At 39.4% G+C, this 10,536-nt stretch overlaps 1 protein-coding gene across 6 annotated transcripts in view; it reads left to right on the top strand.

Annotated features, from left to right (window-relative positions):
• Positions 1-8,137, top strand: part of PDE5A (phosphodiesterase 5A) — a 91,565-nt gene extending 83,428 nt beyond the window's left edge. For all 6 annotated transcript variants that reach the window (XM_038398510.2, XM_038398508.2, XM_043513093.1 and 3 more), the window contains exon 21: positions 2,360-8,137. In XM_038398510.2, coding sequence (XP_038254438.1) covers positions 2,360-2,497 — 138 coding nt within the window. In that variant the 3' untranslated portion in view covers positions 2,498-8,137. The remainder of the gene's footprint in view (positions 1-2,359) is intronic.
• Positions 8,138-10,536: the final 2,399 nt, after the last annotated feature.

The following is a 10,536-nucleotide window of genomic DNA, read 5'->3' as shown; positions in this document are numbered from 1 at the left end:
GGGCTCTGGGAAACGTTGTACCTGCAAGAGACACAATGCTACGTTGGGGCAGTGCTGCTCCATGCTGTGCTCAGTGCAGGGTTGTGCCTGAAATGCACAACTGAGCCACTAAACCTCATATGGTAGGAACTGAAACTCTGTAGCAGGGTGGCAGCTTCTAGGATCCTATATAGGAATGCAGGACCATACAGACGAAAAGTTATTTCTGCTGATTCATGCTGCCAGGTGGGTCCTGTTATATCCAGGTTAAAGAGGGTTTGGTGTATCTCTAAGGAGCAGAGAAAATGAGAGCACTAGGATCCTACAGGTAAATACATGGAACAGCTCAGCTTTGGAGAAAGCTTAGGCTGGGACATAAGCTTTGTTGTTGTCATTCAAGTTAACAATACAGGCTAGCTCCATGCAAGAGCTATGTTTGGAACAGATCCATTGTAGATTTATTCTATTTGGAGAAGGGTGGGGACTCTACCTGCTTTCTTTAATGAATAACACATAATGAAACAACAAATCAGTTCATATAATGTCACTTGGAAAAGAACAAGGAGCCAGTTCACTCTCCAGTGTTCTAACACTGTAAAAATGAACAATAAGCACAATTGTAACTTTGGCCTGCCCACTCATTGGCTCTTTCATGAGCTTTCATCATGTCCCTAGGAGTTTGTCACTCATGCTGCAGGCAGCACTGAATGTCTGGTTTACCGTTTTACCAAAAATCGATCAAGTCCATGTGAATGGGCTTGAGGCAGGAATCACTGGGTGAAATTCTGTGAGCCATGTTATGTAGAATGTCAGACTAGATCGGGGTTCTCAAACTTCATTGCACCAACCGGCTTCTGACAAGAGAAATTACTACACAACCCCAGTAAGGAGGATGAAGCCTAAGCCCACCAGAGCCCCGCTGCCGCGGGTGGGAGGGGAGGGGGTCAAAGTCCAAGCCCAACAGCTTCAGCGCCAGGTGCGGGGCCTGTAACCTGAGCCCTGCCGCTTAGGGCTGAAGCCAACGCTCGAGCGCCCCACTTCCCAGGGCTGAAGTCTTTGGGGTTCGGCCCCGCTGGGTGTGGCTCAGGCTTTAGTCCCAGGCCGCAGAGCTCGGGCTCTTGCCCTGGGCCCCAGGAAGTCAAAAACCAGCACTGGCGACCCCATTAAAACGGGGTCCCGAACCACAGTTTGAGAACCACTGGACTAGATGATCATAATGGTCTTTTCAGACCTTAAAATCTATGACTCTATAAATAACAGCAAAAGTGTTTCACTCATTTCACTGACTTTAGTCCTGACATTTGATTAAACCGTTCTAGCATATTTAAACCCATTTAAATGTATACAAAAAAATTAAATGGTATAATTCCAATGAATTATGCCTAATGGGCCTGATTTTCCTCTCAACGATGTAAATCAATAATAATTCCATTGAAGACAATAGGCCAGTTGCCTAGTTCTTCTCTTGGTGGCAATGGAACTATATTGATTTATACCAGGATATGGCCCAGTGGAGTAATACTGGTATAAAACTATCATAAGAAAAAGGAGAATCAGGCATCACCATCTTTTATTGATTGAATGAGAATTAAATTCCATGAATGAAATCCTGACTGATTTCATCCCATACTCATGAACTTCAGACTTCACCCCTTGTGCTTTGTGTAGTAGTAAACTTAATATGTTTAACAGACAGTGGGCCCAACCACAGGACCCTTACTCATTACTTCTGTCCCACTGAATTCCAGAAGCTAATAGGAGTAAAGGGCTATGTGTTCATCACGTGTGACTGCGAATGAGGAAGAAAAAAAAATCACAAAAATGTTCATGGATTTTACATTTTTCATCAACATTTTGTTTGTGTCAGTGGAAATTTCCTCACCTTCCCCTTATCCATTCTATTCTAACCCAAACATTGACTCCAATTCTCTTTCCAAAACTTGTTCTGTGCTTCACTTTTATTAGTCCATGTCAGCCTAATACAGTAACTCACTATTGCTTGGTCTACACTAGGAGATGAAAAGTAATTGAGAGTGGCTACTAAACACAGCTCTTCTCTAGACCTTTCTTAATCAGATGCTGAATACACTGGGGCCAAATGTCCCTTGGGTAACTGTTAAATTAGTAATTGTATCAGCAATAAAGATGGCCAAATTAGCCTGGTCTGCATAGGTCAAATAATTAAGTTCATATTGGAATTGGAGTGAGAGGGAGCCTTTCTTAAAATCAGTTTTCCAACATAGCTTCACTTTCTAGTATAAACAAGCCCTATGTTTCAAACATATTCTAGTCTAGTGCCTCCAATGGGCACATCTTAAAGAGCAGGAAAACTGTGGTTTTAGTTATGCATTACCAGTCTGATTTGTTTTATTTCTTGCAGGCCCTGACACATGTATCAGAAGCCTGCTACCCTTTACTGGATGGCTGTAGAAAGAACAGGCAGAAGTGGCAATCCTTAGCTGAACAACAGGAGAAGAATCTCATTAATGGAGAAAGCAATCAGCCCAAGCGGAACTGAGATTCTGATTTAGCAAATACAAGTTTGAGTTTACTCAGAAATTACAGTAATCTGGGGATACTACATTTTGCTATACACTGTAGGGATTTGGTGTATTCTTTGCCACTATTATATTTAAATTATATGTCCCCTGCCATTAAAAGCATAGCATGACCATTTTTATGTGAATGATGTATAATGATTGTATATTTCTTGTATTTCATTTAGGTGAAGTAGAAAAATAGAACTGCAGAGTTAGTTTACTCTGCTCAGTTCTACACAGAGGTATGAGTACAGTTACTGGACAGCCTGTGAAAGCCTTTTACTTTACAGATGTACATAGTTGTTTAGTGTTTCGTGAGTGGCCAGTACCTTAAACATGACCATATATGGCACTTTTCTTCCTCTTTTATTCTTTGTTATGTAACCGTAAGTAATAAGCAATGTTGTTTGTTCTCTTGCAAGAAGCCTGGAGGCAAAAAGGAGCTTGGGGATTAAAATTCACTCAAAAGGCCTAACCCAACAATTGTTATGCAGACAAAACTCTCGTTGAAATCAATGAGAGCTTCATTTCTATGGAAATGCAGGATTGGGCCCCAGTTGACAAAGCACAGGGACTTGTGTGATATACTTTACCGATGCCCCATGATTTTACAAGAATGTCTCAACAAAATCGTCATATCTTTTTGAGAATTTAAAAAAAATGCTGTGACTTACTAAACAATCAGGGACCTAAATGAGATTTGCAGTGAAAGTGCCAAGAAATTACACAGAGATGGTGCAAGCTGCTCAGTGAGATGATATAATAGCACAACTCACAATGTAGCTAACAGGCTGTCTGGAAAAACTTGTCAGACACAGGGCTGGGAGAAACAGAGAATGAATGTGAAGAGAAGTAAACTGAGCTAACCAGGATCACTATTGAGCTGCTGATAATATGTTCAAACTGCAGATGAGTTTAACGTTATCATAACCAACAAACTGACACAAGAGAAGGAAAAGCACAGGAGAATGTGATTGTGAAAGCATGTGATGAAAAAACTGGCTCATTCAAGAATATGATCTGGAAAAGAGGATGTTTCTGGAGATTGTTAATGGGTCTGCTTCACTAGACTAGTAGCACTAAAAAAATGACCATGACCACTTTGAATGTTTACTTGAGATTGCAGATGTTAACTTTGGAAACTAGAATGTTTTTATTATTAAAAAAAATAATTTTAGCACTTCTACTAGGTATAGTTTTTAATCAGATGAAGTCTTAAAACAATAAGTAAAAGGAAGACTGAAAGCAAAAGCAAGTGAGAATACTGCAGGGACATAACATTTTTATATGAGGCATAAAAAGCATTTGGAGACAGTGGATTTGCAGCAGATATGGAGGATATCATTCTTTTAAGAGAGGAAATGCCTAATAAAAATTCTTTTTAATAGGCCACTGGACATGAATTCAAGAAAGTGTATGGACAAGACAAACCCCAAAAAACTAGAATAAAGGGAGCACAATTGCCATGTGTAGCCATGATCAGTAGATTAAAAATGAGACAGGGGCTCATAAGACTTCTCAGAAATGCAGATACAACATTGGCTGTGTAGATGATGATGATTTTCCTATCTACAACAATATTTTGTATTACATACCAGCAGTAGTGATGGGCAAACCTCATATATTTCAGAGTGTACATTCAGTTTGCCTGAACCATTTAAGTCTCCGCAATTTTAGTTGGAAACTGCAAGAAATCTTTCTTTCCCCCATGAGATTTTCAGAACCATCTGCTTACAGTTCATCTGGAAATGCTGTGAAAACAGCCTCTGTTTATCTTCCCTCCTGCTTCTGGTCTCAGAAGGAATCAAAAGAGACAGAGGCACTCAAATACGAAAAATAATAGGTAGAGGAAATGTTAAGTAAATGTTTCAGAATCTTCCAAAATATTATTTGATTCCAGAGTCTTCCAAAATATTATTTGATTCCAGACTCTTCCAAACTATTATTTGATACTAGAAATAAGGAAATTTAGAGTAGGCTGTTCTTGTTGTTTTCTGGAGCATTTCATTCAACCCAGTTAGAAGCAACTGATTTAACTCTAGTTTAAGATCCCCTGTGAATGTCAGTACATTATTATTGCAACCAAATTTGAAAACATTTGCCTATGAAAAAAATAGTTTTTCTAAGCTGTCACTCAAGTTTCCATTAGTCCAATGAAGAATAATGAACAATTCTTGGGGTATTATGATATGCAGTACTCTGTGTGTATCTATGCATACATAATACGAGGTGTGTGTGTGTGTGTATATATGTAATATTTTATATATAGGCACAAACACAGTAATCACCCTTAAAAACTTGTCAGTGCTCCTTAGATAAATAAGATTACCTCAGGATGTGCTTTTTCCTGTATTCTCCTTTTTATTGTAGGAATTTGCATACGGCAGTTACTGAAGTATAATTATTTTCTTATTTAAACCATTTATTTGATATATAATATATGTGTGGATAAAATATTTATAGCTTTATTCTTGTTAGTGTGATCGAAAGCAAAACTTAATTGGTGATGACACAACAAATCAACTATAGTGATAAAACTGTTAGTGATACAGCATTAATATTAAGAACCCAACTATTCTGTATCTTATTTGCTGTACTCTGTGTATGTATAACATAGGTTTTTCATGGCCTAATTTATATTTTCAAATAATGCAAAAGAATGCTGGAGCCATATCTTTGGCATAACAAACATGTAAATACCACAGTCATCATTTTTTACTTCCACTGATAAATATACACAGTTATATAGTATTTGCATATATTTAAGGTATACATACATCCCCACAAAAGCTCTCCCTATAGAGGAAAGTATATGTTATAACAAATGTAGAATTCTATTCTACATAATTTTTTTGTCAAAATATTGCCCTAACATACATGTATCTATATTTATTTATTTTTAAAAACCACATACAAATTATTTAAAACTATTGGTTTAGGGCCTTATGTTTTATGTATTTTAGACAAATTCAGAGCATGATCAGGGCATTATATCATGTTTCAGTCTGCCTGATTGCAGTTTTTGTTTCAAGGCTCTAGCATGGTTGGTTTGTGTGCAGATAACAGATATTTTTTGTCTTTGGTAACATAGGTGACCATACAGGTAAAATAATGGTTCTCTGCCTGAAATACATTGTATATGCAGGGAAATTTTCAAAGCCAACAAATTTATTTAGCTGCACAGCTATCATTATTTTCATCAGGAGTTGTGTCTAAATACCTTAGTGATCTGTGTGCCAAATTCTTCCCTGATTTACACCCTGTGCACCCAGTGGACTCAATGGGAATTGTACAAGATGTTCATTGGGATAGAATTTAAGCCTCTGTTGACCCAATCCTACTCCCATTGGAGTCTTCAGGAATTTTGACATTGACATCTTTAAGAGCAGGATTGGGCCCTCTGTGCTCTTCATATTACTTTGAATCAAGATACCAAGAAAGACCAGTGCTAATGTGATACCAGATTTTGCCCTCAGATGTGCATGCATACATGCGTTGAAATCATAGAAAATGTGTTCTCACATCCCAGGACAAAATTTAGCCCCTTAATATAGACCTTTGTTTCTTTTTTTCTTCCCCTTAAAAAAAAACAAATAAAAACAAACAAAAAAAATCTTATCACATATATTAACATTCACCTAAAGAGTGAGTGGTCCTGCTCTTCTCCTTAAAAAAAAGAGGGAGGCTCTTAAGCAGGAATAATAAAATCTATCTATTCAGCAAGTTACCATCTCTGTAATATTAACTGTAGAACAAACAGGCTTCCTATTATTTCACATACTGTAAAAGCAGCTAAGGAAAATCATACAATAGATTCTTAATAGCTACCTATTTGTACTGTTGATTATAAATCAATAGCATCTGTCAACCAGTCAGTCTCTATGAAGCTAAGTGGGTCACCACATGCTGCTTTCAGATGGTGGGGATGCTGACAGGCTATTGATTGTGAATTCTTTCTCTCTGTGAAACATTCAACAGTGGCAGGGCTGTCTCTCTCTTTACAACAAAAATTTCAATTTTTCAGAAGCCTTACTTTTGCCTCCTGAACATGCAACCCAAGTGCATGCAAAAGTGAGCTTTTGAAAATCCAGCCCAATGTATTTCATTTGGGGATGGCTCTGAGATGCCATGTTTAGGTGTGGAATCTAATCCAGATCTAAGATTCTTTAGTTTCAGGGGCATTTGGTGCAAGTATTCTGGTTCAGCCCGTTAGAGAAGCCTGAAGTCAGGTAGGTCAAATGTAGATCCTAAAAGTTTATGGGGCGCTGAACCAGTGTTTTGGTTTGATCTCATCGCAACTGTGAACCAGAATCAAGCAGAGAGTACTGACTCATGCAAATGCAAATGATTCATAATAAATTATGAAGCTGTAAAGGAGTATCTCTTAAAGGCCTGATCCTGTGGGTAGAATTTTCATTAGCTTTAACTGGGAGTTTGGCCTTGGAGAGGGTTGTAGAATAGTCCCCTATATGAGTAATCACATGCAGTCTACATTCCATAAGCACTCTGCTATTTCTAGAATATCCCTGGTCTTTAACAAGCTCCCTCATAAGAACTCTCCAGACTCCTGCATTGCTTTAAAAGACGGGTCTGAGCCTTTGGTTCAGACACTCATAGAAATGAGAGCCATCATCTGAGTCAGGTCTGGATATTAGTGACATTTTACTAGATACAACAAATTATGACATCAGGCTATTTCTACGTTCAGCATTGCTAGCTGAATGAAAATTGCATGGAAAGGCTTGTTTTCCACAGAGAAGGTTGGTTTCCATGGAGAAATTCTTATCTAAGCACCATTTGTAAATGTATATTAATTAAGTGTGCTTAACAGTAGCTGGCTTCTGCTAACTGCCACACCATGAGCTTGTCCATTCCATGATATAGGGTCTGATCAAATGACCACTTGAAGTCAATGGAATGATTCCCATTAACTTCAGTGGAAGCTGGACTGGGCCCCATAGAGAGTTGCAGAGCGGGACAAATTTATCTTTATTCTTGCCTACACCTATAAAGACCCTGGACCAAATTCTTGGCCTCAGTAACACCTGCACAGTCTATAGTTCATTCACCCAGCCCCACAAAGGTGTAACTGAAGTTAGAATTTGAGCCTTCTGTGTATGAACATGATAGACACATGCATGTGTCTGTTAAAGAATGTAGTGTGAAAAGCACTGTACATAGTTTAAAAATAAATTTCTATTATAGTTTAATAAAAGGAATTGTAATGAACTGTCACTTGCCACTGAGCATGTCTATTTGTATTCTTCTACCTTTTCAAATATTTTAACATATATATAGTTTCTGGGCACAGTATTTTTGTACTAGGCTAATGAGGTTACTATGTATATTATGTTCAGCTTTAAATAGTATTAAAGTTTTTTGAATGTTGATTTGTTCTTGCTTCTTCAATTTTCCACACTACATAGTTATTCAGCATAACTCTCTTAAGTTAGACAACAGAATTGTTTGTCCTAGTTACTGTATAGTTGATAAAAGAAAGAATATACAGCTAGGTAATTTTCTATGATCAAACCGCTACTCAACTACTTATTCCCACATTCTCTTCTTTGTATTGTTTTTCATGCTTTGTAAAATAAAAAAAAGGAAGATGTCAACTATGTTTTGCTGTTTGGTCATTAATTTTATTGTGGATAAATTTACAAAGCAATGTCATTATCCTGATCCAAGAAATTGCCTCTAATTGTTTAGGTATTGTAATTAACTGCATCTTTTTATAAACCTCTGTTGATCCTGGAGATCCTGCTTTAGAGCATTAGAGAATTTTTGCCTTACTGTTAGAAAATTTCCTAGCCATAAGGTTTGTCATAACTGAAAACCAAAGGCAGTGTTTCCTTTCAAAAAACAAAAACAAAAAACCACAGAAAAAAGAAACTGGCTGTTATTTTCCACTAGAAATCACTCCAATTACACATACCAGGACCTGTCACAAACTGTCTGATTTTTCAGAAAAGTAGGCTTGGCAAATACAGCTGCTTTAAAAGGTGCTGTGTGAATAAAATTAGCCCCCAAAGGGCAAGTCATATAACGGAGGTTACAAGAGTTTAATCTGGTGAGTTTTTTAAAAAAGGGTAAATACACTTTGATCTGACAGCATAATCTTGTGCAGACTGCTGATCCTGGCTGCTGATTTAAACCAACAGGCCTCTCAGCACTTCTTATTCTTTGCCTTGTTAGGTTTTGAGCAGCAGCATTTCTGGCTCTAGGAGTTTTGCAGCTCTAGGCAAAACAGGTGAGCATGCATGCAAGCAGCAGCCACTCCAAATAGAGTCATTAAGTACCAGATTTTCTGAGTCTGCACACAACCGTGGCACACCATTGCCTATTTGCTTAAGCTAACCCCCATTTGCATGTGCACTTTAAAACCATGTAACTATATTCTAATAAGTGCACAGCCACTTAGGTTATGTCTACACATCCACAGCTGGCTCACGTCAGCTGACGTGGGCTGACGGATAAGGCTATGATTATCTCACGGACTCTGTAACTTCCACTGACCTCCGTGACATTTTCTGCCCTGGGGCTGGAGCTCCCAGCCAGCCCTGCCCTCGCACCTCCCAGCTCCCAACCCGGTGGGGGGACCCCGCTGCTGCCCAGCTGCAGCTGGCGGCTGGCGGACTCTGCAGCTGGCCAGCCACGGCGGGGGGCTGGTGGAACTGCAGCTGCCCAGCCGTGAAAGGCAGGTTGGAGGGACCGTGCAGAGCTGCAGTGGGCAGCCGATGGACCCTCCCGCATCTGCCCGGCTACAGCCATGGCCAGCAACTGGGCGACCCTGTAGCTACCAGCTGCCTGAGTCGAGGGGACCCCACAGCAGCCCAGCCCCAGGGACAGGGGGACCCCAGAGTTCCCAGGCATCGGTGGGGGGCCTGGGAGCCCCAGCAGCAGTGAGTGCTGAACCCACCTACCCCTTTTTATCAGGGATATTTTTAGTGAAAGTCAGGGACACGTTATGGGCTGCCGTAAATTTTTGTTTATTTCCCTGAACCTGTCCATGACTTTTAGTAAAAATATCCGTGACAAAAACTTAGCCTTACTCATGAGGCTTGGGCTACGGGCTGTTTAATTGAGGTGTAGATGCTCGGGCGCTGGAACTCCATGAGGAGGGAGGGTCCCAGGGCATAAGTGTCTACAGCCCTGTAGCCTGAGCCCTATGAGCCTGAGTCAGCTGACACAGGCCTGCCACGGGTGTTGAACTGCAGCATACCTTTGGGAACTTCACAGTCATCACTATGTGACACACCATGGCCACATACAGTGATAGTGGGAGTCCCCTGCCACTTATCAAAGAAGAAGCACCTTTAAATATTAGCAATATGACTCAGCAGTTCTGGTTCCATCCAGTAGAGTTCAGTGCTTTAACATCTCAGTTTATTAAAATCTCTACATGTTTTAATAATTTTTGTAACAGTTTAGTGCTATATATTAACCATTTTCTGCCATACTTTGAATCAGCCATTAATAACATTAGGATCTGCTATTCAAAAGACCTCAGTTGCCTTAACTCTGTTCCCATTGACTTCAACAAGACTTTAACTATTGATTTTAACGGGTATAGAGTTAGACCAACACTTTTGAAAGTACCACCCTATGCCTATAACATCTCAGTTTGCACATACAAATTAAGCAACTGTACCTATATGTGCACACACAAACCTGAGGAAAACCTGGTCCTAAACATGTTATATCCTCTATTATTGCTGAGCGTTATGGATGATCAGTGACTGATATGTAAGCATGATTGTCTTTCTTACCACCTACCTTACTTCCTGGTATGTCGCACTATAAATACATGTGGTCCAGTAATTCTGTGGGGGGAAACCAGGAAGAAGGGGAGGTGAGGGACTCTTCCTAGTAAAATCATCATTTGTTACTTCCCAACATCAGAGTTGCTATAGGCTTTGTACAGTATTAAAAATCAAAAACTCAAATAATTTGCTGGAAACCTGGCCCAAATATGCATACATTTTCTAGTTACAATTATTACATGTTTACAATTTTT

The sequence above is a fragment of the Dermochelys coriacea genome, chromosome 4 (genome assembly GCF_009764565.3).
Source record: "Dermochelys coriacea isolate rDerCor1 chromosome 4, rDerCor1.pri.v4, whole genome shotgun sequence".
Taxonomy (NCBI): domain Eukaryota; kingdom Metazoa; phylum Chordata; order Testudines; family Dermochelyidae; genus Dermochelys; species Dermochelys coriacea.
This window is presented reverse-complemented; position numbering and strand designations above follow the sequence as displayed.